This window comes from Motacilla alba, chromosome 2 (genome assembly GCF_015832195.1).
Source record: "Motacilla alba alba isolate MOTALB_02 chromosome 2, Motacilla_alba_V1.0_pri, whole genome shotgun sequence".
In the NCBI taxonomy this organism is placed as follows: Eukaryota; Metazoa; Chordata; class Aves; order Passeriformes; family Motacillidae; genus Motacilla; species Motacilla alba.
Genome location: NC_052017.1, coordinates 41,204,514 through 41,232,512, shown reverse-complemented (window position 1 = coordinate 41,232,512; position 27,999 = coordinate 41,204,514). Strand labels below are relative to the sequence as shown.

The window sequence follows — 27,999 nt, the reverse complement described above, 5'->3', positions numbered from 1 at the left end:
GCACAGAAACTGTTAATATCTGCCCCCACCTCTGTTAGTGCACAAGGCACTCACATTAGTTTCCCCTCATAAGCTTTCTATGGATGTTTGCACCTGATCTTCCTTCTCTCCTGCTCCTTTTTGTCCTAGAAAGTTCCTAGTCCTCTTCCATGGAGCATCATTTGACACCCCACCAGCACACACACACTTCCTTACAAGTTATCATTATCCTGGTGTCCTGCTACCCCCTTCAAACCCCACACAGTGAACTGTTTCCAAATAGTGCAACCAACTCTCAGCAACAGAAAAAGTGTGCAAGTTATGCAGGTCACATAACCTATAGTGTCTTCATCCAGCACTGTGGTCCTCAAGCTTTTCAAAGCCACTCTTCCTCTTTTTTAAAAGTTTCATTTCCCCTTCTCATTTTCCCGGTTTCTACCTGAGAAAAGCACCATTCACTATCTGGCTTATTTCAAGTCCCCAGAGCTCAAACATGAGGTTTCAGTTTTTTCACAGTATGAAACAGTTTGTACTACCAATTTTCTTCTCCCAGTATTTACATTTTAATTTTTCAGTAAAAACTGAATCTCAACGTCTGTGTTAGCTCAAAGGATAAAATAAACTCATCTTGGAGCTGAAGAGGATGAACAACTTTTGGGTAGGATCATTGGAGCACATCCAAACACAACAGCAGGTTTTTCTGTGGTTCTTACCTATTTTCCTCCAGTTACAGGATGCATTCTGATACTCCCCTGAGAGAAAGCCACTGCTGTGGTAGAGGAAGGAAAGAAATGACCAGGACAACAGTCTGATTCTCCACATCACCCAAATAGCTAACAGAGTTTATTTCTAAAACAGCTGGAATCCCATATTTGACAAAGTTGCAGACAGATGGAGCTTTCAGAACCAGGTTGACACTGAAGGAGACTTAAAACACTTTTGCTGGCAGAGGTACAGCAGAGAGGTGTTGAATTCCCTGCCAGACGGAGCTGTCATTCAACAACCCCCGGTGGAGCTGGTGATAACAGAAAATCTGTGCTTTTCTTGGTAGACGTGCTTCACAAGGAGGATTTGGGGAAAGCAAGGAAACTTTGGCAGCAGAGATGTCAGTCTTCCAGCCTGAAAGCATCCTGATTAGGAGCATCTGGTGGGTCTATGGACCCAGCACTGTCACAACAGCCAAAGCTGCAGGAATATTTTAGCCCTGTCAGTAGGCACAAAAACCAAAAGGGAACTGGTAACTTACATCTCTTGATCCAGTATAAGCAAGTGCACTTACAGCAAAACATATTCTTTGGATGATCACAGAACATAGTTGAGAAATTCTTTGGTTGTTAGACTGCATGAAACTCCCCTTGACTTTTTTTTTTTTTTTTTTCTCCATATGGTGACAACTGACAAGAGTGATGTGAGAGGCAGGAAAAAAAAAGGCAGTATAGTGCCAGGAGAGGGGGCATGGTTCCAGGAGAAAGTGGAAACAGCCTTTTCTGCAGAGCAAGCTCAGGCTCCAGCCCCAATCCTTAGCAGGTGCTTCTCCCCACTGCCACAGCAGCGCTGAGGTCTCAGCTGCATTCCACGCTGTCTGCAGCAGAACGCTACTTGCCACAGGATTGCCACGTGGGTTTAATGCTTGTGGGAAGGTTCCTACTGTCAATCTGAGGTGATACCTCAGGAGGTGAGGGAGAAATAACACAGTCTTTTTCTTCTAGGGGAACAGGAGAGGTTGTATCCTTAAACATCTGTTGTATCAGTCCACATTAAAGTCAGAGTGCTGCTTTCCAAAAACTCTTAAATCAGTCTTGGCAGGAGAATTGGTGATCAAGCACCCCTGTTTCAAAAAATTAGACACACACATATGCATGTGTGTGTGTGTAAGAGTACCTCCTTTTGCAGGTATTTTCACTCAAAGTGCCCAGAATGAAGTCTCTTGTCACATAAGGCCATCCGACTGGTCCTGTGCTGGCAGCACATGGAAGGCTGAGCTATCATTGCCACTGCTGACAATGGATTCCCAGCTGAGAAGGATGTTTGTTCTCTTAAGCCAGAGAGCCTTTGAGCTGTGCTCAATTCTGGTTGTCAAAAAGAAAAAAATGGCTCACTCCTGACTAAACATAAAACACATCATCTGAAGGTAGGGGGCAGAAGTTGAACATTGTAGAAAAATAATAGCCAATATGAAATTAGTAACAATATACCTGCCTGTTACATGGTTTATTTGAATAATCCTCTGTATTAATATTGAAGCACTTTATCTTGGAGTGAATGTATGTACCTTCATCCACTAAAAACAGAATTTTGTGCTTTCAAATTATTTCCTGCTCTGTGTTGCTTTAAACCGGACAGTTCTGAAAAGGAATAGCAAAAAGAATCACAAAAACTGTGCACCATGAGGAGGGGAATTCTTACCTCTTCAAGTTATCTATTTTAATTTACTCACTCAAAATTTTTGACATTTTAGCAGCTAGCCAATTTTCTGTTGTCAGAATTAAAAATAAATTTTCAGTAAAGATACATATACTAGGATGGAAAAAAAAAGGTGGCAACATATGTTTACCTGCCATGAGGCACAAAAAGAATTTTCTGACACAACCATTAAATTACTTAGCATTATTGATGCAGAATTTCAGACAAATAGAAAAATATATAGGAGACCAGAAAATGCTTTTTTCTTCAGACTGTCCCTGGTAAACTGTATAAACCCAACTTCTGCTGCACCATCATGCAGTTATGCTGACAGAATAAACCCCATTCTACTTCACAGCTAGACATGATAAGAGAAGCACCAAAGAGGAAGAGAGGCCCATGCGTCCTTTTTTCCTGCAAAGAATTCCCAGCTCACCAGAGATGGATTGCAAAAGGAAAGACAAAGGTGCCAAGAAGGCATTGTCTCAGCACTGAAGTTACATAGAATTTCATTATGATACCAGGTTGGACAAAGCCGAAGTGTTCTGTCTGTCCAGGCTCTGGGCAGAGTTCCCAGGAGCACAGATTCCAGCTGAGGCAGAGGAAGTGACAATACCACATGTAAGAGAGAGAAAGAAGCACATTGCTCCATTCACAATGGGCTTTCCATAAACACTGTTAGATTACAAAGCAAATAATTTATAGCAAATGCATAGAAATTTTCTAAAGATGTGGTCTTACTATGAAAAGGAGAGAAAAAAAGACCCCATAAAATATTGAATGTATGTTCTTGGGTGCATATTTTCCTGTATTTGGCAAGGGAATTTTAAAAGAATAATCTTTGCTAAAAATTCATGGAGAAAATCCCTGATTTCATTGTGTACTGTTTAGGTTAGGAGGAAGTGCTTGCAAGTTTTCAAGTTGCAGTTCATAATTTTTGATGCTGGCTGAGCTGATGTTAGAAAAAGTCCACAGTTCTGATAGAAAGAGGTAACAAAGGCTTGGGTCAGCTTATCCAGGCACAAATTAGTTTGTAACTGTTCATTTGTTAAACATATAATCCTTGGAAGTTAAGAATCAGGTAGGAATTTGCAGGATTTCCCTTGTGTAAACAGATGAAAGAAATCAGAAGGAATTTTTCCACCTCTCTGAAAGGAGAACCAAATGACTGTCCAAATGAGTTTTAAATAACACTTATTGCAAATAGCTGGAAACGGCCACAGCCCAGCTTGAGAGTTAGAAGTTGTCTTTCTCTGAAACAAGCAGATTCTCCATTATAAACTTCTTTGAGTGCGGGGAGCAAAAAAACTTTGGTTCACAACATTGTTTTGCATAGGAATTCAAGTAGATCTTCCAAAGCTACCAGCTTGTCCAGGCTAGTAACAAAATACCCATGTCTCTCTCCTCAGTAGTGGACACTCCTCTTTGGTATCCTGTTTTGTAAGGCAGACGTCTTGCACAGGTGATAGAGTCACACAGATGCATCTTTGAAAAGGAAGACAAGTGTCACTTGTGTTGCCACAAACAAATTCATCCAATTTATTAAGCAACAGACTGGAAACTTTTTGGTAAGGGGTGGGGAAGGGAGAAAAGAAAGCATTGCTATGTTCACTATTTGCTAGAAGCAAGTTATTTTGCTCTTGTAGTTATTTGTTAGCAGCTGTCAGTAGCTGTGACAACGTTTGTGATGACAGAAAATTTGGAATTACTGCTTTTTGAGTAATTCTGAGTCACAACAACCAGGGCATTAATAGATTCTTTCAGGTAGACACAGCCCTGTGCCAGAAAATATAAATATTCATTTTGGGAAGCATTCTGGCAGTTACTAAGCACGATACTTACTTGTTGACTGTGTGATGCACGAAACCTTGTAGGATGACCACATGCTTATAACACAAAGTATTGTAGCCAGGAACCCGAAAGTCTGGATGAGAAAACAAACAAACCACAAATACTTATGGAGCATTAGATGACACATATTCCATGCATGTATGGACACTTTTGTATATTCAGCTACACATTTTACGGGATTAACAGACCCAAAAAATAGGGTTTTTTTTTTACTCCATTCTGACAAAAGACTAAAAAACCCAGAAGTTTCTGTAGTATAATAGCAGCTTATGTCTTGTCAAAACTGAAAGACAGGCTGAGAGCCATGCACAAGGAGGGAGAAAAAGCTGGACAGCAGCATGGAATGTCAAGTTCTAAACTTCTCACTAGCATTCTGCAACAAAGAAAAGACTGTTTCTAGCACCTCTGATTACTGCTCTTTTACTGCCCCATTCAAACAAGTCTTTCCCTGTTGTCTGCCAAATAAACAAGTCAGGTAGGTCTCCTAGTCTGTTTGCACCGTCAGGACTAAGTTTCTGAAAGTAATTCTTTATTCTGGAGGAGTTGCATTTCAGGTCCTGCTGCTGTGAAAATACTGTCACCCACACTTGGAAGTCATGCCTCTCTCTGTAAAGCCTTGCAGCCAAGAGAAGCAGAGAGCACCTGCCAGAAGTCAGCTCAGAGCCTCAGTGGGTTTTAGCTCAGGAGAAATTATCTTAAAGAGGGCTCTGTTCAGGAGCACGAAGCGTTGAAAGCCGAAAAAGGGGGTGAAATCCTTAAGGTAATTTCCAGCTGCTACAACAGTCTTTTGTCAAAAGTTAATTGTCTTAATTCTTCACCTAAACACATTAGCTTCTGTGAGTTAAAGCAGAAGCCTTTGTTTTCAACACTCTGGCAGGACAAATACCGACATTAGTGATGAGTCCAGCATCTGACAACAAAATATTTTTGTTGGCACTGTGTTACAGAACATTCAGAACACTGAAATGAGCTAGAAGGTTGTTCACCCAACCAAGACACAAGTAAGGCAAGTCTGTAAGAGAACAGAGGTGCAAGTGATAGATTTCCAATGGCCTACTTAATATATATTGCAATTTTAAAAGTGTCAAGCCTAATAAACACAGTCTTACCGCTCCAGCCACAAGTCCAGTTATATTGTAACTCTTGGATGCTGCTACAATCGATCCAATGAGAAGCAGAATTGTACCAATTAAGTAATGAAGAAACTCCTGAAAAGACAAGAACAGCATGCATCAGAAGGGAAACATATCTGCAAAGCATTTTGATATGTCTCAGAAAGAAAGTTGGCAGAGATGACTCAAACCCTCAAACCCAGAGGACAAAACATAGTCAAAAATGAAAAAAGGGAAAAAAAAAAAAAAAAGGCAGCAAAACAAGGCAAAAAAACCCAAAACCCAGCAACTCACCTTGTGAGTGGATTTTATACCAAACCTCAGTGTCTGTTCAAAAAAGAACAGTTTAGGTCTACTAATGTTACTGGAATAGGATTCACTTACTGGGTATGGATGCAATCCTTTTAATTCAGCACAGTACATTACTTCAAGTACGCACCTTACCCTAAGAGTTGGTTCTGGAGGAAGGAAGGAGCCTTAAGGACATATTTCTCTAGCCTATATGAAATGGCATAAGTGAAAAACCAAAAGCTCCTACTTTTGATAATCTTAGGAAGCAAGCACTGGATCTACTGCTGCATTTACTAAAAACTTACATCAGCTGAGACTGGGAACCACAGGGAAGGGGGGTAAGGGAAGGCATGAAATGCACAGCTGCAGTAAAACATGATGCCATGGGGTTTTCTGAGAGAGGACCAAAGCACCACATTTAAATTCTTTTCTGATATGATAAGTATCAGTCCAGGAGTCAATTTTACCTTGTTACAAGCACGGGCTATCTGTGGATTTAGATTTTGAATCCCCACAAAGCTTATGACAATCAGTACAGGTGTTTGGACACTGAACATGGGTTGTTTCTTGTGCATAGTGGGATGAGGCAGGTGGATATCTGCTTCCTTTATCTGCATTGCACTACCAGCATGAGCCAAGCAAAGGAGAGGAGAGGAGAGGAGAGGAGAGGAGAGGAGAGGAGAGGAGAGGAGAGGAGAGGAGAGGAGAGGAGAGGAGAGGAGAGGAGAGGAGAGGAGAGGAGAGGAGAGGAGAGGAGAGGAGAGGAGAGGAGAGGAGAGGAGAGGAGAGGAGAGGAGAGGAGAGGAGAGGAGAGGAGAGGAGAGGGATTCTGTCTCAAACCAGAAGATAGAATATAGTCCCAAAAGGAAATTTTCCAAGGAAAGCCCAGAAGATGAACAGTCTACCATACCAGTTTCACTCTTCTCAGGTGTTAAAAAGAGCTGAGGAGGATTTTTCCTGTAAAGCAGGCTCTGAGACCACAAGTTACTTTCCTAATTTGTAAACCTGTTTCGGGTAATCAAAATCTCAACCCGTGCATTTGCCAGAATAAATTATATACATAAGGAGGCTTCTCTGACTAGCCCATGACGCAGCAGGCAAATGGGACATGCCACTGCCTCCTTAGAGACATCAAATAAAGCAGTGTACACAGGCTATTACTTTAGAGGAATCCAAGGGATGGGCAAAGCTGCAACAGAGTCATCAAAGGCCATATTAGGTGGAGAACCAACCCCCGGCAGGGCCGGAAGAGTGCCCCTCTGGAGAAATACTTCCAAGCTTTAAAAGGTGTCAGCAATGAACAACTCTTGAACCACTTCAGCTTTACTGGCTGCAAATCACACCCCTGATTGCAATGTAAAGATCCTGCCAGGAAACTCATCCAAATGCTAGCTGTAGTTTCCCAGACTCTCTCACGTCTTCCTCTTCTGTTCTAAAGATACTTAAATGTGACTGAAAATGAGGTTGTTTGTTTTGCAACAGAGCAGCAATGTTCATGCATCACATCCTATAAAGCTTTCTGAAGCTGAGCAGCCACAAACTTCACGCCTTAAACTCTGGAACATTTAGGAATAATTAAACACAGAACAAAAAAAAAAAAACAAACCCAGAAGCAGCCCATGCAGAGGCAAAAGTAGCATATAGCATAGTCCTGTTACAGCAATGCACACATTAAATGCTGCTCTGCAAAACTGTCATTTATTAGCTTACTTCACTCCTTTATTTGAATCCCTGCATCTGTACTATCTCTAGATAAAGAAGTACCTTTAGAAACAGTGGTGGCACACATTTGAAAAAAAAAATCTAACAATATTCTTCAGCCAAAAAGGAAAAAAAAATAATATTTTCTCTCTGGTTATAAGTGGATGGATGGACAAACTGTTAGCTTAGATCTGTAAATTACTTACATAGCTTCCATTAACCACCACCCAACCACTTCCTGGGTTTAAAAATTCCTCTCCAGTTGGCTTTCCCCACTCCTTTGGCCCTTCTTCAGTGGAACTAACATCTGTAAGTGAGGCATGTTCTAAGAGGTTGTTAAAATTATCATCCCACACTAGGATGCGGAACTCTTCTGTTAGCTGACCTGAGCAGAGTTAGTGAGGAAGTTCAGGTCTCACATTTTTGGTGCTGCCTGTGGGCTCTCTGCTAGGATATGAGAGATGGATGTGTATGGGAAATGCGGGAATGAGGCAGGAAAGTCCTGCAGGATATCCCAGGAATGCCCAGGCTGCGGCAATCAGGCTGAGGCTACTATTTTTTGCTGTTGTTTAAGTTATCTAAAACCACACCAAAAAGAGGCACATTTGATTTAAATAGCACTCACAGGCTTTATTTTGGGACAGGATGTAGTACCTGAATTCTAAAGCTATGATTTGGTACTTTAGCAATCCCTGAGCTGCTATAAATGGCCTGAGCTAGGACCCACCTGCTGAAGGCTTGACGATCAGTAGCTTCCTTTCAATTGTCTCTTAATAAAATTATTGCCTTTCATATAGTAAATCTAGATTTATGTCTGTGTAAAGGAGGGCAGAATCAAATCCAAATCAGCTGAAAATCTTATAGTTACACAATCTGCTGAACTGAACGCAAGCAAAAAAAGGATTTGCATATGAGGCAAAAAAGAATTGAGTGAAAGACAGCCTATCTTTGTGAGACAGCACAAGGGAATGGACTGAGAAAGTCCCATGAACCCCCAAGAGAGGAGAGGAACCCAGGCTTACCGCGAGCGGCCAGCTAACACAAGTCAGCTTCCTGTAGACTCTGAAAATGTGCATGATGTAGAAGAACAAAATCATAACCAAGTCGCACATGGTGACAATCTGAAAGAAGCTGTATGCACTGTAATCTGTCCATGGAGAATTATTTACACTGATGAATCCAATCAGCAGTGAGATCTGGAAGACAAAAGGCACATTCAAGGTGTTCACTATGGTGCTCCGGAGGGTCGTGGAGATGATTTTAAGCATAACAAAATGACACTTAGAAACAAAAGACAAATATCTAATGTAAATGGGATGGTCCCAGCAAAATGGAGGACAAAGTAACAAGCATGATAGTAAGTTTATAATTAGCTGATAAATGAGCTGAAGCAACCCCCTGGTGAAAGGGGCAATGGCCAGAAGGAAAGCAGCAGTTTCAGCCTGAAGAACTCAACTTGAAGATGTCTCTATGTACAACAGAAGAGGTCTCAAATAGAGAAATGGAACTGGATGCCTGGAGTTGCACCAGTGACTGAAGCACCTGAACCCCAGAGACGTTCAGAAGGAGTCCACTCAAAGCTGTGAAAATAGAGGTGTCCATGAACACATGTCCTTCACTTTCATTTAGTGACATTTCTCACTTGCACAATCAGAGGACCTGAGCTAACAGTTTTACTCTTCCTTTTCTGCCACCTACAGAGCAGAAGTATTAGTGGACTGTAAGGCAGTATCAGAGTAAATAATATAAACATCTGGAGGAACTGATTTAATTCACCTCACCCCCAAAACTTTTATAAGTTAACATGGCCACATAAAATTATAAAGCATTGCTGTATAACTTCTTTCAGCTGTAGGCTTGCTAAGGACAAAAGCTATTTCGTTTTTTTTTTAATCTAAAGCTACTTGTTTATTTTACTAATCTGGCTGCTTCCACCAGCCTGGCTAACCTGGGTGATCAAAATAAATCTACCAACAATTTACTAAAATATTTTTTATTACAGACTCAGTCAATGCATGCTTTCAGCCACTGTCATTTTTAGTTCATCCAAAGTCAGCTAGAAGCTGTAATGATTCACATTTTAAGTGTTTCTCCTAGACATTAAAAAACTATCTGAGGAAGCCAGCACTTCAAGACTGCACCATCCTTTCCTGCACACTCATCTTCCAAACTCCTAAGCAACTGCATTCATTATCAGAATAATTTCCTAAAGATTAAAAGAGGAAAAAACCCAACCCCAACGCCCAAACAACATAGCTTAGATTGTCCCTAATTGTTAGCTGAGTTTCACCTGCTCAGTTCAGAGTGGACAGGCTAAATATATGCGTGTACAAGGGAAACCAAAAGGTCTGTATGTACAAACTTCACAAGGACCTGCCACCTTCACCAAACTCCATCCAAACAGGCACATCAATGTCTTGACAGTGAGCCACCTCAAAATGGTAGCTTCAGAGAAAAAAGTCAGTGCTCCAGATTCTTTCCCACACAAATGGCTAAGCTGTTGTCAGACCTGGTCCAGCTCCATTATTTGTACTGTGGCAGTCCAAGGAGCTGGTATTAGCCCTGTAAGTGAGCCCTGCTCTCTGAATCTTAATGTCAGTTAAGCAGAGTCATCTGACTTAGTCACTGAATAATAATAACTTAAATAATAACAAAAATTACTTGACCTGAACAATCAGAAGGAGATAATTTACCCTATGAGCTAGGAGCACACTCTAAGTGATGCAAGATGCAGCTATTATTTCCATAATCTAAAACTAAATTTAATGAAATTTTATTCTATAGGAAGACTCAACAAGTCACAGCAAGCACTGAGCCTTGCGCTTGGATAAATAGGGGGATGAGGAAAACATTCTCTAACTACCAAAGGCTATAATAAGTTTTCCTTATTTACGTGTCTTCACAATAATCCGTTCCCAGTTTCAATTACACTGCAAAAATCAAGAAGGAAACATTAATTCACAGAAATATTAAATCTGCCCACTGGCTCATTTCATGCATGAGCAATTAACTTTAGCAGGTTTTTTACAGTGTACAAAGAATCAGGAGGAGGACTGGACTCTTGAAGTGCAACCACCATCCAAATAATAAAAAGCACTGGAAAAAAACCTTAGTTAAAGTTAGACCCAGTTCTTTCAATTTCATGGAAGCATAGCAGTATTTTTCTTTTCAGTTAGAAAGTATAAAAATTGAGAAGCATAAAGAAGAATGTGAGTCATCCAAGGACAGAAAGTACACCTGCGGTGTCACAATCCTCAGAAATAAGAAGATACATGGTACCAATGAAGAATCTGCTCAACTCCTGACAGGGTAGAACCACAGATTTGAACAAACATGCTTTCCATTTCAACAGTTCTTCATGACTAAAATAACTCCAAATCCAATTAGTAAAGATTCTTCTTTCTTTGAATTTAGATGTGCCTCAGCACACAGACAGGAAGAAACCACTGCATGGCAAGAGATATTTCTTTCAAAGATTTACTTTCTTAGCATAAATCTTGCAACATGACATTTCTAAAGAGTGTCCTCCCTTCTCAGGCACATGATTCTATTTCACAGGACAGGTGCAAAGGGGACCCTCTCAACAACTTTATATAAAGCTGCACCCTATCTGACCCACTACATTGCCTGCAGATACAGTCAGAGTTTAAAACTCACCTGTTGAAAAAAGAATGCTAACAAATACAAGTAATAGAGCTACACAATATCACTTGTTCTTTGAAACTGACAAATATTGAAGTTCCTTCACCAGATACTGGTTTATCATGATATACCAGGTGATGACTGTACCTTTTCCCCCCTGGGATTCTGGTTTCCAGAGAACTGAGTGATAAAGTGATAAATATGTAACTATCTGGGATACAGTTGAACATCTATCGCAGAAGCCAGTCGGTGGCACAGAGAGAGAGAAATGAATGGCAAAGCACTGAAGTGATCAAATGTTATGAGTGTACTTTATGCATCTGTGCTCAGGGGAGCAGGTTTATACACCCTGAAAATAAAAACTGGAGGCACAAAAAACCCCAAACAAACAAAAACCAAACCAAACCAAACAAAACAAAAAATCCAGGGCACTGCTATTTCCATTTCAATATAACACTTAACAGGTCACGACAGCAACACAGATGTAACCCATAGCCAGCAAGCCAGTGTAACCACAAGTAGAGGTCAAGTGATGGTCAGTCTCATGAGACTTCTGTGTGCTCCACAATATACACCCGGGCTCCAGACCTGCATTGCAAAAGGGGTGAGGGACAGATTGCAGGGTACTATTATTTAAGTGCTTTCTGGTTTCTGAGAACAAAATAAAGACCATACGCATTAATCAACCATGAGGAGGGATTTGTGGATTTAAACAAAGTTCCACATTTACTCTGTTTCATAGAAGTCGATCAGCTTAAAGGAACCCACTTCTTGACTCTCCTTTGGACCAGATATTTGAAATGAGTAATGAAGCACATTTGGGCACACTGGTATAGATCAGGAACTATCTTGCAGTCAAGGCAATGTGAGCTAAAGGCAGTCAGCACTTAGCAGACAGAAAAGACATAGCAGAGCCTGCAAGACTTTTACAGAAGAACCTGCATTCTCTTCCCTGCTTGGAGCTGAAGATGAGGTAACCACATCCTCACAATCTGCCTCTTGAATGGCACTGACATACCTTACAAGCCTAAACCGCACTCTGATTGGAAATTCACTCAGATCTACCAAAAAAATGAAACATAATTCTTTCTTTTCTGATGTGGTCTTCTTCCTAAAGCAGCCCAGGAAGCTGTTGGCACCACCATCACTACAAAAGCACATGGTTGGCTCATGGTCATCATGTTGTCCCCCAAGATCCCAAGGTCTTCTCTGGAGAATTGCTTTCCAACCTCCAGCCCGTACTGGTGCAGGGGCTTACCCTCAAATATCTCCAGATACAAAACTTGGCATTTCTCTGTGGAACTTGATGAGACTCCTCTCTCTCCAGACTGCCAAGATCCCTCTCTATGTCAGGACACAACCCCCTGGCTCAGCAGCCACTCCTCCCAGGTTTTTCTCCACCTACAAACTTTCCAGGAGTGCACTCTGCATCATCATCCAGGTCATTAATGAAGATGTGGAACAGCGCCGGTCCTAGTATCGACCCCTGAGGTACACCACTAGTGACTGGCCTCCAAATGGACCTTGTACCACTGATTACAACCCTCTGGGCTGGGTTGTTCAGTTTTAAATCCTTCTCACTGCCCACTTATTTAATCCATACCCAGTTTGTCGGCTTGTCTGTGAGGATGTTATGGGAGAGCAGAACCTTACCAAGATCAAGGTAAACCACATCCATCACTGTTCCCCTGTCCACCAAGCTAGTCACCTCATTACAAAAAGCAATAAGGCTGGTAAAGCATCATTTCCCCTTTGTAAATCCATGTTGACCTATCCTGATCACCTTCTTGTCTTTCATGTGTTTGGAAATGTTTTCTAAGAGGATTTTCTTCATCATCTCCCAAGGGACTGAGGTGAAGCTGAAAAACCTGTAATTCCCTGGATCTTCCTTCCTGCCCACAGATATTACATCAATCTGTTCAGAATGGCACACTTTCCTTTTGTATCTCTCAGGCTAGAGAAGATAGGGAAAGACTGGACAAGAAGCATACATTCTCCTCCCCTGTGCTATAAAAACGCTTCTGGAAGTGTTCCCTGGAAATGCTGTTTCTTTTTAAAAATCAGCTGGTTTCCTCCTTGTTTCTTCTTGTCCCTGACAAAGAATGAGCATCTGGAGTCCACTGGTCTTTATTACACTCAGTAAAAAACAAAGAAAATGTGTATCAAGACTTGAAGGAAAGGAATCTTCCACTGCAGGAAAATTCAACACCTTAATGACATGCCTTCACATTAAGAAGAAATTATATATAGAAGGAAGATCCAACTTCCAATTACTCCTAAGGCAAATGCATACTGGAGAAAAGCCCCATGGCATTAGGCCCAGATGCTGTTGTACTCCTGATTTTAGATGATTTGAATTCCACCTCTAACTCCCCATGCTCACTCTTGGGTGGTTGCAGTCCTGCAAATGCAATTAGGTTACAGAGAAAGCTTGGCTCCAAACACCCTGTCCACATGGGAGTGGGCTGGGCATGATGCTGAGACCCAGAGCAAGCCAGCCACACAGCCCTCAGCCTCTCTGCTGGCTGGAACCTCCTGTGGCTCCCAGTCCTGTCAGTGGTCACAGAGGCCACCAGTAACACTGCCCAAGAGCTGCTTGCCCCTCAGGACCGAATGGGCTGGGCTCTCCCGCACCAGCACTCGGCGTTGGAGTGCACCAGCACAGAGGGAAAAGCCCGGGGCAAGCCAGCAAGTTCAAAGAAGCTTAACAGAGAACCAACCACCTGCTCCAGGGAAGGGGCAGGCAGGAGTGCATGCCCACCAGTCCAGAGATTACACCTACAATTTTCTTCACTAGTGCCCTGAGGGTAACAAAGGAAAGGATTTGTTTTGCTCTACATGTAGCTACAAGCCAGCTGGCACCACGAAGCATTTTCTGCTTGTGTGGTAGAAGATTGTAGTTTATCTGACCACAGAACAATTTTATAACCCAGGAATCAATCTGGACAAGTGCTTTGTATGAGCTTTTTCTACTGTCCTGCTATAATGGATGTCATAAATAAAGCTCTGGCTTTATTGCCAATAACTAATTCTTCTGTAACATTTGGAGAGAACTAAATTTTCCACAGACACAGCTACCTGCACAAACATAAATTGCACATGATCTCCAAAACTGACAAGAACCTACTCTTAAAGGAAAGCCTCATGTTCTGAGGACGAGAGGCCCATTTCCACAGGCAAGCACTGACACAACAAGGGAGAAATTGTAAGTTACTGACTCTTGAATCCTGACCCCAGTTTTGTAACCCTGTTTCAGTTTTGTAACCCTGTTTCCGTCTGAACTTCAGTAAATCATGTATTTCCCCACTTCAACTCCTCCAGTCACCAAATGAGGACTCAAAGACTTCACATGCATTGTGCTAAAGTTTTGTACCTTCAAAACACTTCAGACATATAAAATAAAGGCGAAAATTTTGAGAACTGCTAAAAATGTCTAGGGCAAGACGGCTATTTTCCTTTAGAGAGTGAATGAAAATAGATGTTCACTAAAAATACCCCAGCAAGCAAAGAAACAAAAAAAAAGACAAGACAAAATCCCCAAAAACCACACCAAAATACCGATATCCTTTTCCTCCCTGCTCTCCTCTCCAAAAAGCCCAAATGGACAATCAACAGATCCCAGCTGTAACAGACAAGCAGGTGTGAAAATCATCCAAGGAGGAAGCCACACAACAAGCAAAAGGAGGAAAAGGTTCACTTTCTGAGAGTCGCTTTGAGTTGCTAGCTCAGCACACAAGATAAACAAAAATGAGAGTTCTAGCTCACTATAAAATGGAAATCAGTATTTATTTCCTCTCTGTCACTTACTAACTTAAAACCAACTGTGAGCAGTGTTTCAGGAAGCACACCATGCACAAGACATTGCAAATAACCTCTTTTCTAATCTTTAATGCCAGGACTACTTTACTGCTCATCCTCTTGACCATCCCCACTGTTCAGTGCTGCACATTCTCAGTCACCCCTGTGCAGCAGTTGTTTCACTGCTCTACCAGTGGAGCACAGGTTACCCTTCCCCACTGTGGCTGTGCAAGCCCCTGCATCACAGTGGTGATGTCCTGGTGTGGGTGTGTCACAAGCTGCCTTCACAGCAGCTCACAGGGGCTGGGCTTTCTGTGGTTAAAACGTGCTGATAACCTATCAGTGCTTCCTGCTGAACTGGGCTCACACAGCAACAAGCTCTCTTCTCCCTTCCCTCATCCAAAGCACGCTCACAAGTGGGCAAGACATTGGCAATGCCAGCTGGCTCCAGCTGAGCAATGGGATTTTCCAGCCCATTTGATGTTGTGTTCAGTGATAAAAGCTCAAGACAAGGAGGTTTCAGGGGGAATATTTTAGGTTATGGCATTTCTCTTCCCAAGCAACCATTATGTATAGAATCATAGACTCACAGGATGTTTTGGGCTGGAAGGGACCTTAAAGACCATCTATTCCCAGCCTCCTGCCATGGGCAGAGGCACCTTCAACTAGACCACCTATCCAGCCTGGCCTTTAACAGAGTAATGGAAGAATTTACAGCTTTGCTTGTGTGTGCAGCTTTTACTTTCCTTATAAAACTGCCATTATCTGGATCCATGGGCCTTTCCTTCTATTTTCTCCCCATCCTGCAGGGGAGGGCAGTGAGTGAGAGGCTGGCTGGGTATTTGGCTGCTGGCTGATGTTAACTTACTGCATGTGGCCTTCCCCTTATCTGGATTTCTAGTTGCTGTGGTAGTACAAAGAACAATATTAAAAAACTTCATTGCAGAAAGACACAGACAATGGTTTTTACAAACCCCAAGATGATGTACTGAATTGCCAGGTTGAAACTGCTATCTGACCATGTAACTTTAAGCTCTGGATAATAACCTTCTCTATATAGAAATAAAATGTGAAATGCCAACCTAACTGCAGGAGGAAAGATAACATTAATAAGAAGCAAAATTTCCTCAAGGTGCCCAGTTACAGAGGAACCCTATAACTCTTATCTCAAAGTTCTACCATACTACCAGGACATACACTTCCTCATGTATAATCCACCCAGCTTTGAGTTATCTTTTCATTTAATTACTTTGCCATGCAATGTATAACCACATTTTCGTGTTTCTCAGAGTATTTTTTTTCTTGACTTTTCCCTTCTACTATATCCTCCCATAAGAAGAGACAACTTTTTGTCTCTGGTGTTTTCTTTCCTTTTTTTTTTCTGCTCCATATTCCCCTTTCCTCTTCTTTCCCACCATTACACTCCATATTACTTCTCCTTTTCTATCTCTCATTCTTTCCCATCCAAATTTCCCTCTATACATGACAATGCACCCCAATTTCCTCTTTTAATGTTTCATAACTATCTTGCCCACTCTCTTGCATCAGGGCATGTACTGAAATTACCTAACCAAAAATTAGCACCATTCAGGGGAAAAAAGTCAGGGGACAGGATTCAGCATAGTGCTACACCTGCACAAACACTGCAGGCAGCAGCTCTGGCTCACCAGTTTCCTGCTGGTAATACCTGAAAGTACTTTTCTTTTTCATCCATTGTCCTTGATGAAGGACTGATGAACCTTTGTCCTGCTTCAATGTCCTTCCTCCTGAATCTGAAATGAGGAGGACCCTGAGAACTATTCATAAAATTGATAAAACCTGTTTGATTTCCACTGTCTTAAAACTTACCCAAGTTTTAATGCAAGCAGTTGTACAGAAACCGTGTTTGCAAATTTGGAGCAAGGGACAGCACTGACTCATGCAGTTTCATCACAGTCTTTTTTTTAATATAAGAGCTAAATGCTTTTTGTATTTGAACGAAAAAAAGTCAAAGTTTCCAGCTTGTGACACCAGCCAAGATAGTAAATGGAATTTTCCATCCCTATGAGAGCCAATCAGGATAACTGTGCCCTGGAGAAATGTCACTGATTACAGCTGTACATTTTCAAATGTTACACCTCAACACAGTGAAGCAACACCCACATATTATTAAGTACATACTTCTGGATGGAGTAAAATAATTTTTTAACAGCTTCCCAAATCAGAAAGATGGACAAAGCACAGACCAAGGTTACAACTGCAGCTCAGGCAAGACTGGTTCAGCTAATTTAAGCAGCAATGTTGACTGCTGCTGTAATCTAGATTTCTGTCTTCCAGGGCAGTGTTGGAAATGTGAGCTGTAAACCCCTACTAGAAAAAGTAGATAAAAGGCACAGTCCATTTGAAACTTCATTAATGGCAGATGAAATCAGCTGCCTGCAAGTGCATGGTTCTGTGAAGCAGTCAGTCTTTGGTTGCACAATCATCTCTCAGCCCCTGCGTCTGGGCAGATTTCCTTCTTGTCTGGCTGCTTTGCTAAAATAAGGAGGCTGCCTGGCCTCTGATAAGTCACTTCTCTTGTGCACCACCATCCACAGGCTATTTATTGAAGATAAAAATGGTGGGAAGGTGAGAAAAGGCAAAATAATCTTATTCAGACCCTCTACAATAGAGATAAGAGGACACTCCTAAGTACGAGCAAGTGGTGTTCCATATCTATTAATAAGAAGTTATCTATCTGCTCAGGCCCAGGCCTCAGTGGTAGAAAAGGATGTGGGGTAATCCCAGAACCAGCATGTGAAGGACATTATTAAAGAGCCCTCGATGCAGGGCGTTAGCCATGATCATTAAAAAGGCAATTCTTTGTAATGACTAGCTGCAATTAAGTCCTGCCTGCCGCTGATCACAGGGCATGCAGGACTTCAGTCCCACCCCTGCCAGCTGAACTAGCTCCGTGCCTCAATCCCACAGCTGCCTGCACACACTGAAAGGCACCACACAGTCCTGCATGTTATTTACTGAAAGCTGAGGACTTCATAGTTACATGGCAAACAATATGCTGCATTCCCATCAGGCAGTGAATTGGTGAAAAAAAGAAAAGCTTGTTACCCACAACAACCTCATAATTTTATTTCTTCTTCTCTGCAACTCGTTTAAAAATCAACTTAAATTTAAAACATTCCAACTGTGAAAGCACTATCAGTAAATTTTTCCAGCCTAGGTAAAAGCTGCACACGTGACCCTCGAAGTATTGCAGCAACGGAGTAACACTGCACAAGTGGCACAATGCAAGTTACAAACAAGTCCCCAAACACATAAAATTCACTGCAAAACACTATTAATGGCACAGCTGACTGCTAGCATGTCTGCAAAGGATAGGAACAGAAATTTTAATGCAGCAAATGCCCTAGCAAGGTTCCAGCTCTGGGAAAAACAGCTGCTTTCCCTCTAACTTTCAAAGAAGTGCCACCTGCAACAACTGAAAAAGTACTAGCGGACAAAGCCAGGAGAACCCTGTACTTTGTAACTTGTTTATTTGTTAATAAGGAATTAATTCTCTGTGCAGGCAACAGAATACTACCTTATTGCTGCAAAAAACCATATATGCATGTGGCTGCTGCTGTAGTTCACTCCACTGTAGATCATCTATCTTGCATAGTAGGGAGAATCCCTAAATCATCTCAAAAGACTACAGGAAGTAAAAAACATTGTAAGAGACTTGAATCTCCAGACTCCCCTAGGAGAAACTGGAATATCTGGTGATAGCAGCCAAAAATGAGGGGAATTAGTATAACCAAATCTCTCCAGATTCAAAAATTGCACAGCAAGCTGTGATTGATACTTCAGTCATCTGCAAGTCGAGCACTTCTAACATCTAGATCCCCCTGGAGAGCCACGTCAGCTGTTCTCTCCATCTGGTAAACGTGAAAGTCAGACAGAAGGACAGGAGAAGACAGTCCACAGTGTGAGTAGGTTTGTGTAAGTGGAGAAGGACTGCACAAGACTGCCCACCTCACCTGCCATTACTTCCTTCTTCTGCACGGGAAGATAAACTGCTTGCAGGAACCAGGCACCTCTGAGACCCCCACTCTGAACCATTCTCAGATACATTGTTTGGCCTGTTTGTATTGCTTGCCCATTAAAAAGCCCCAAAGTGAAGTCCCATGTTGCCAGTGATGTACAATATAGAAAGAGCTTATTCCACACTTGTGAGCTATAAAGCTCTTGTAGATAAATTTCATGGCTGTCTAAAAATGGATCCACCAATTGTGCATGGCAATGCCACGTACAGAGAAGGAGCCCGCGATGGCTGGCCAACCAAGCCTGGATCAGACTGGCTGGCTGCTAGAAGCCCAGGGAACATTGTGTATATTTACAGGCAGCAAAGTTTCCACCATGTTCCGGATAGCCAATACTTACCTAGCAGCACAGAGCCAGTCAAAACTAAGATAGGAACATGCAACACAAAAACCAGTACCCCAGGGCACCAATCATTCTAGTTAAGCTATCAAATTAGATGCATGAAAAAACAAACAGCAATCTCATCTTCCTGGAAGTTGTTGCTGAGATCAAGGGATACCTTGTGAACGGCTCAGTGATGTCTCATGCCTCCGCCTGCCAACCTTCGATGAGCAATCTGCTCATCACTCCCCCTCACAGATGCTGCTCACAACACAGCCCCTTCTCACTGTCTGAGGCATTTAGTGCTTGACTGATTCAGATCTTCAGTTGACACCTGCCATATCTCTCCCTGCCTCAGAGATCACCACACTGACAACTGGCAGTCACAGACAGCACAGACAGCAGTTAAAAAGTTCTTATCTATCATCTCCAGCAAGGGCTTTGCTATGCCATGGGAACGGAGCCTTGAGCGAGGTCTCCTTGAATAAGAGGAGGACTCATTTACATCACCAAGTCCACGTTGTTAGCAGTGCTGGCATATCATGATTTTCATCAGGAAAGCACAGGTGAGAGTTCCAGAAAACACCAAGATGATGCCTAGATGAACTGGCATCATCACAGCCTGGATTAGGGTGGGTCTTTGCACACCAGGGAACAATCTTTTCTTAGTGTGAATACTGGATGCTTAGCAAGGTGCCAGAGAAGTGAAGGGCGATGAAAGAGGGGGAAAAATGAGACTAGATGAGATTCCCCCGTGGCACTGCTGCAGCTGACAGCTTTCAGTGAGCACCTGGAGACTGACGGGCCTCTCCAACAGGCTGGGACAGCACTCCTGTGTCTGCTAGGAAGTCGGATACTCTAGCAATTGCCAAAAGGCTCAACAAGCCAGCAGGTGAGAAGCAGCAAGTGGGGACTGTGCTTTTCCCAAACAAAGAAAAGAGCTCTTGCAGAGCATGATTACAGACTCGAGGAAAATAGGCCAAGTCAGTCTGCAGTTCTGCAGCTGCTGGTGGTCATCTCACGTTAACAGCATACTTTTTGCCCAGCTGTCAGCACTTGCGTCTTGAACTCATTAGCGGAACTCCTAAAAAACAGAAACAAAACAACAAACTGCCAAAAATATTATAAGAAAATTCCCCCTGAAGCAGCTCCTCAATTTTGTCATCATCACACTTCCATTTTCCTTAAGGGAAGCTGTGAGCACAAGAGGAAGCCCTAAGCATTGCAGCTGCTGCTATTGTTGCAGGAACAGCAGCCAGGTTTGTTTTGGCCATGAAAGCTGCAGACACCTAGCCTTGACCAGTCAGGCACATCTGTCCTTGCCATCACATTTGTCAAATGATCATCATCACAGGCCAGGGAGTTGTTTCAGCCACAATGACCCCTTTAAGAATCTCAGTTACACAAAGGAGAGGAAGCTTACGGGTGGGTGAGGGGAAATCACAGCAACTTCAGAGGCTGAAGTCTGTGTACAGAAAATAGCAATTTCTGGCTGCTGTATACTTTACATATGACCACAAAATAGGAGGACAAAGCCACAGCATATGCGATTAGACAATGGCACAAAGGAGACAGCTCAGCCACAGGACTGAGTGAGCACCTCACAGGGACTCCCCAGGGAGGGCAGTGGAGGAAACACTTACTCATAGAAGGAAACACTGTCTGGCTTTGGGGAACAATACCCCAGTAATGCAGAGCAGGTACCAGAGCCTCGGGGTCAGGTGTGCTTCTCTCACTGATGGCTTCTACTGGATCTCAGTGAGACATAACAAATTGTCCCAGCCCCTGCAGTCCTGGTGAAGGATGCTTGGCAAGGCGCTCTTTGTCATGTACAGGCTCTGAGTAGATGGAGACTGAACTTGTAAACAAGGGATCCACTGGTGTCTGTCACTCTGTGACAGGAGAGGAGGATGTTCAAAGGGACACCATCTCCAAGCAAAGTGAGGACAGGGAACAAACACACTGCTCTTGCACATCTTAAAAGGCAGTTGCAGAGCAGTAAGAATCCACGTTTTTCACCGCATCTTATTATCCACAGACACCATGTGACCTAAGATTTTTAAACACCACCTTAAAATTTAACTTCCCATAAAACAAATGTGCTAAGAAACCACTGCCAACACTTCACTCTGCTCTTTCAGGCATACTAAACGTGTCTCAGGTGATGTAGCAAATTTCTATGCTTCATTTCCTTTTTTTTTGTTATTTCAGAAAATGTTATTTGTTGACACCTGTTCGATCACCTCTACAGAAAGAATCACCTCTACGTGCACAGAGATTTCTAATGGATGTATTGCAACAAATCCTAATGGATGCACCAAATAAGCAATGAAAGATGGCTCCAACTTTGAGCTTTTAGAAAGCCTCATTTCATAAGTAAAAAATCAAGCATTTACTGACACATTCAGAGCAGAGATATCCTAGTGTTTAATAATGACTATAATTGCCTTGGAGTTGATTTTTTAGCCTTCTAGAGCAGTTTTGACATCAGAAGAATTACAAGTTTCTTTTTTTTTTCCTGAAAGAGGCAGACAGAAATTAAAACAGATGGTACAAAACCTTCCCCTGCCCAAGAGGAAAAGCAAAGGACTACATTCTCAGCTTGTGGTTTGAAACACATGGAACCACTTCAAGCTTATGTATTTCCTGCCCTTCCATGCCAGACACTTGTTCTTGCCCACAGCAACCTCTATGGCTGCACTGTTCCCTAAAAACACGGAAAAAGAAAACCAGAGAGCTGAAGTAGAGCTCCATTAGTTCCCTGGTACTGTGTAACCTGGTGGACACCTGCATCACTGCAGCTGAGAACAGCTGCATGGAGACAAGACAGAAGGGGAAAATTCCTTAAAATGGTGTTGCTTGTGGAATTTCACATCATCAAACAAAAGTGTGTCAGCCTACCAGCAAGCGCTCCTTGGTTAACATGCAGAGAACACAGTGTTTGCTTCCAGCTCTTACGCAAACACCTGGAGAGAAAAGATGGCCACCCAGAGCAGCAGCATGGAAAAAACACCAGTGGCTGAGGCAGCTGTCTTTGGTGTCCTCAGAGGGGAAATAACAGGACCTCCCAGTCCTACTGGGCTTAATTACTAAGCTTGGACATTCCTTACTCGAGTGCTCCAGCTTACTTTGGAGCCATCTAAGACTCAGATAATTTTTTTCTTTCTCTTTGTTCAGCATGCCCAGCAAGGTCCTTTTACTGCAGTTTCCAGCAGAACAACAAAAATAACAAGCAGAACAACAGCTCTGACCTTGGCCTCAGAAAATGTGTCTCATTGCTTAGCCAGTAGTTTATCTTGCACATTTTTGGGGCGATTTTCCACATTCCCCCAGAAAGCACAGTCTATACAGAACTCACAGACAGGCTTACAATTTCAGCACCTCTGCATATTACCAGAATGCCTCTCTTCTGACTGAACAGCTTTATTAGAATAAAGGCAAAATCATGTCACTGACACACTGCTGCACAGAATTAGATGTTTTACTTCAATCACCTCCTTGCACAGAAAGATGTTGCAGTCTCAAGATCAAGTTAAAAGACTGAATAGCTCTCAAGTAATTCCAAGCAGCGCTTGCTTTTGTGAATTTCTTTTTGTTGCATCAATGATTTTGATCAGGAATCGTTTTCTTGCATGAACAGATTTTGCTTTCTTTTCATATTTTAAATTCTTCTGAATATAGCTCCCCAGTAAATTTGGAAACACATTCAGAAATGGAACTTGGCTACAGCAACCTAACTACCAGCATTCTCCAGCCTTCAGTGTTAGATGAATGAATATTCTCTTGAATGCTATTATGCAACTATATGTTAGTATACAAATAACCCAGAGAGGTTTCAGCACACTTCAAAGTTGCTCAGAATTACAGACTGTCTTGTTGGCCATTCACTTGTCAAGTATGTCATTGCTTTTGTCAAGGCATACTTTGGAAATTGAATAGATACTCTGCAGAAAAGCTGTAGCTATTGCTTTAGCATTTTTAACAAGTTTAAACGACATTGTTAAGTCAACTTTTATTGAGTTTATCCTTTTTTCACATTTCAATTGCTTGTAAATCTCTTCTTCAGCCTTGAGAAGGTAATTTTGATTTTCTTGTTTTCTGTCTTGTGAAACTGATTGCTCACATTGAGCTGACAGAATCAGCACTGGTTTTAGCTTAAAACACCCTGTGTTCTGAGGCTGTGCTTACTCTGACAGAGCTGTAACAGTGGTGTTATTATGGGAACAATGGCCTTCAGTCTGAACTGTGAGCAGAGTTAGCTTGGCCCAACCTGGGGGAAGTGAAAGAGAACCAAAGGCAGCCATGGGTCACTCTGCAACTCTCAGGAAAAAGGAGTAGTCCAACAACAGTTTGAAAAGCCTGAAAAACCGACACAAGCATGTGCTGTGCCATGATGGCTCTCCTACATGTGAGCTCTCAGCTCTGTATGATCACACTCCTGCAAATCTCTGCACCAGACACTTTGCACAGGTGATACAGTCACTCCTACCAAGTGCCTAAGAGAGGGGGACACCACCACAGGCTCCCCTGTCTAACATGGGCTGTGCTGGAAGCAGGACCTTGTCCACTACAGCGTCAGTGGCATCCTCCAGACTGCGGCTGTAAAAATATAAAAAGCACATGAGGCTCCAGGACAAATTTGGTGGGACCAGACTTGTTTGAATCTATCAACGCTGGCACTGAGCCACCCTGGTGACAACACAAATGCACATTGATACCACTGACCCTAATGGCACAGGATACCTCAAAGAACTCCCAAGAACCCACCTACTGAGAACCTGCCAAGCTGAGCAACAGAGGTTCCTACAAAGGCTTATAATAAAACAAGCCAGCAGTAGCACAAACACAAAGCAAATGCACCTCAACCAAACCAGCACAGCTCATGCAGAATGCTGGAGAGTGCCACCTGTGTCAATTTTGGCAAGCTGGCAAAAATTCAGATCACTCAAGTCAGTTTCTCTTGTCTAAGTGTATTGTGCACACTGATACACACCCACTCACACGCTTGCTTAGTACACGGCTGCTACAGAACCAAGGTGGCCACAGCGGGATCCTGCACGTATCCTTAAAAGGCCTTGGCACAACAGCAAATACAAAAAAAAAAAAAAAAGAAGGAAAGGAAAGGAAAAGCATAATCTGTATTAACAACATCAAGTTAAATGAGCTGGAGCAAGTTAGATGTTGAAATACTTAGCAATTTCCTGTTAAAATCAGAATGTCAGTTCAGACTGGATTTTTAAAAGACCCCAACTAAGGTTAGTAAGAGTCACATATTGAAAAGCAGCTTTCAAATTGTCTTACTGCCACACAAAATACACAAGTCTGCATAACTATGTTTTCTCCTCCATTTTATTTTCAACATATTTATAGACTATTTCCCAGGCCATGAAGTCAACGCATAAAATACACTGTCTTTCCAAAGCTATAATCATTCTGCAAGGTTAAAGAAATTCTCTAGCAAAAAAAGCAAAGGAACTTGTGTAGGCTTACAGGCAAGAAACACTTTTTTCTTCTTAATTTCATTCTATGCTGGACACCACAGCACCCAGAATTTCAAGAGAAAGCACTGGTAACACTCAAAATTAGCAACAATTCAGGCTGCACAATCTCTTCAATAATCCTGAGTTTTAGTCCTTCTGTCTTACGGGAGAACAGCTGTAACATTATCTTCTATTTTCTTCCTATGATTTCCATAGCATGTAGTTGTCATATATTAGATTCATGTCACTCACATACACATACAATCATTGGGGTTTTTTTGGCTTGCAAGCACAGCAAACAGCCCTTAACATTACAGTCAATTATGAAATGTTTCTTTCCTGCTCTCTATCACATCCTCTACTTCTTGGTAAAGGGGACTGAGGAAGAAAGAGAAAACAAAACTTGTAACATTTCCTCTTCATAACCACAACCACTCAGAGGCCCAGCACACAATTTAATGTGATATATATCTAACCCAAATGACCTTACCTTTTCCCTTTACCAGCATAAGAGTTCTGCTTCTCAGTAAGACTACAGCCACCAGCCACACCTACACTAGCACAGGAATGTTTACAGATTTAGCATGAAGAAATCTTTACCAGAAAAAGTTACTGCCAGCATTTTGTACTAGGAGAACTGAATGCTCATACAAATGGAGCTGTGGGTATAAATACTGTCTGAGAAGAGATAAAAGAGAATTGCAAAAACATTTATCTCTCCCTATTTTATTGGGTGCAGGAGTATATCTAGAACTAATGTGTCATGGTTATTTCTACAGGTTATTTCTACATGGTATTTCTACAGGCTTTCTACAGCACAAGCATTTGGTTTTCTTATGGAATTATTTGAGAAGGTGCTATTGTGATATGTGATATTGCAAGAAGTTCATTTGCCCAAAGTTCCTTGAATACCTGAGGTAACTCCTACTGATGTTTACAGGCAAGATAAAAAGCATAAAAATATAAGAAGGTGAAACTGAAAGAGTGCAAAGGAAAAATAATTTAGATTATTTTAACTTCTGTTAAAGTCACTGCAGAAAGCCACTTGCTTAAATTTGGATGAATTTTAGATTGAACGGCATTGATAAAATATGACTTTATGCAAAGTATGTGAAGCATTACATAAAATTAGATAGATTTACATCCAGCACATGAAAATATGTAAAGCATGTAAAGAATGCATGCACTTAATACACCAGAAACTGACATTACAGCACCAATAACCATGCTGTGGCAGCTTCAGGAGTCACACCTCAGAGCTGTAGAGACACCAGAGCAGCATGGAGGGCAGAGAGGATGACTTATTTCTAGTCCATAAAAGGAACTGTTCTTTCCACAGTGGTAAAAGCAAAGAGACTTTCAGCTTATCAGCAGAGCACAAGTCCACTGTTTTAGGGCTACAGGCTCAGTTGCAATGTAGACACGTGCTCACTTGTCTCCTGCAAAGATTCCCCAGATCCACCCAGTGGTTTGGGAAGAACCCAGGACAGAAGAAGACAGCAGACAACTCTTTGTGTTCCTACTGCACAGAATTCATAGCGAGGAACAGCTCCGAGGTCTCACGAGTGCAGGGCAGATGCTCAGCAGGTAGAGGCAGCCATGATCAGTCATGGTCAACTTCATCTTCTGCTACTGGGGGTCATTTGTAAGGGCAGCTGACAGCTAATAACAAACTGGAAGAAACTGGGCAGCTTTTAAAGGGAAACCTGAGGATTGGGTATTAGTACTCCGTAACTTAGAACATAATGAATCTTAACTTCAAATGTCAGTTTAGAAATTTGGGTGCTAATAATCTACACAACTTTAAAAAAATTACTGGACAAATACAGGCATGGGAAAAGAAGGCATTGGGAGCTTACAAAAGATAAAGGCAATAACTCCAGGATAAAACTCTGTCAAGGCACAACTTCTTGCAGGCTGAAAACGTACGTGTGGAGGTATCTGTACATGATGTCTTTCATGCTCTTTCCTGGGCATTATCACTATCACTTCTGTAATTAAGCTGACAAATCACCCCACAGATAATTACGGGCCATAAAAATGAGAAAGAGCTTACCCATCTGTTAATCTTCTCCACATCTGCATGGAGCTGAACTTCATGCACTGACTTAAGGCATCAGCTCAAATCCTGGCAGCGTTCCACCATCGACTGCTTTTGAATTTCAGCCATACATCTCCCACATCCCTCCCCGTGTCTTTGGGTCACTGCTGGAGGTCTCTGACAGACAGGGCACGGAGCCAGCTGGAGCTGCAGCCTCAGCTGTGATGCCCACCTCTAGCAGATCCCTGTGGGCACTGCCACTTGGCCCCGCTGTCTCCTAAAAGCTTCCCCACGCTACGGAATGAGGGGCGGCACTGCACGATGTGCCATCGCGGCGTGCTACCGCTGTTCATGACAAAAAGTTCACACTGCTCCTTTGGGCTCGCACGCGTCCGTCTGCTCAGAAGTGCTCATTGTTGCATTAGGAAGGGGCAAAGGCAGCTTCCGACAGACGGCAAAGCTTCGCTCTGCCAGAGGAACGCGGGTTTTTCGTCCTGCTGGAAGCCGCGAGGGCTGAGGGGCCAAACCCGCCCGGAGCCGCGGCCCCGGCGCTGCCCGACGGCGCTCTCCGGCCGCTCCGCCACAGGAGCCGCCCGGCAGGGATGAGCGCGATTCCCGCGGGCTGCGAGGGCCCCAGAGGAGCCCCGGCAGCGGCCCCCGCCCCGCTCGCCCCTTACCATCTGGGCCACCTTCAGCATGCCGGCGCAGGAGCGGAAATAGCCGCCGTCCATGAGCTCCGCGTCCGAGCCCGCCGAGGAGGAGGCGACGGTGACGGGCGGCGGGGCCGCGGGCCCCCCGCTGCTGACCCCGGTGCGGATCACTCGCGCCCCGTGCGACATGGCTGCGTCCGCGCTGCCCTCGCCGCTGCCCGGCACGGGGAACGGGACGGGATGGGACGGGGCGGGATGGGATGGGATGGGACGGGGCGGGGCGGGAGCGGCGCCGCGGGGCTGGCGGGGCCGGGCGGAGCGCGGCGCTTCCCCGCCCGGCCCCGGCGGCCTTGGGGCGGGGAGGCCGAGGGGGAGCCGCGGGGGTTTCCCTGCCGCGGGGGAGACGCCGCCGCACCCAGCCGGGACAGCGGGGGCCGGGACAGCCGGGAGCGGGAGCCGCGCAGGGAGGCTCCCCCCGCGCCGTGCCGCCCGCCCTGCGCGGCTGGGCGACATGGAAACAGGCCAAGGGAGGCTGCCCAGGCACGGAGCGGGACGCCTGCCGGCAGGGAGCTCCGCACGGAGCAGCTCGGCGGGGACGGTGACAAACCCCGCCGAGCGTCGGAGTTTGTTGGCGGGGCGCTGGGAGCGGACCCACTCCGGTGCTTTGCTGT

The 27,999-nt window shown here is 43.4% G+C and overlaps 1 protein-coding gene across 1 annotated transcript; it reads right to left on the bottom strand.

Annotated features, from left to right (window-relative positions):
- Nucleotides 1-518: 518 nt before the first annotated feature.
- CMTM7 (CKLF like MARVEL transmembrane domain containing 7) lies at nucleotides 519-27,856 on the bottom strand. Its single transcript, XM_038161257.1, has 5 exons — nucleotides 27,356-27,856; nucleotides 8,360-8,533; nucleotides 5,343-5,441; nucleotides 4,225-4,306; nucleotides 519-3,867 (listed from the first exon to the last, which is right to left on the bottom strand). Exons 1-5 carry the CDS (start codon nucleotides 27,839-27,841, stop codon nucleotides 3,854-3,856), a joined length of 855 nt encoding a protein of 284 aa, XP_038017185.1. The 5' UTR covers nucleotides 27,842-27,856; the 3' UTR covers nucleotides 519-3,853.
- Nucleotides 27,857-27,999: the final 143 nt, after the last annotated feature.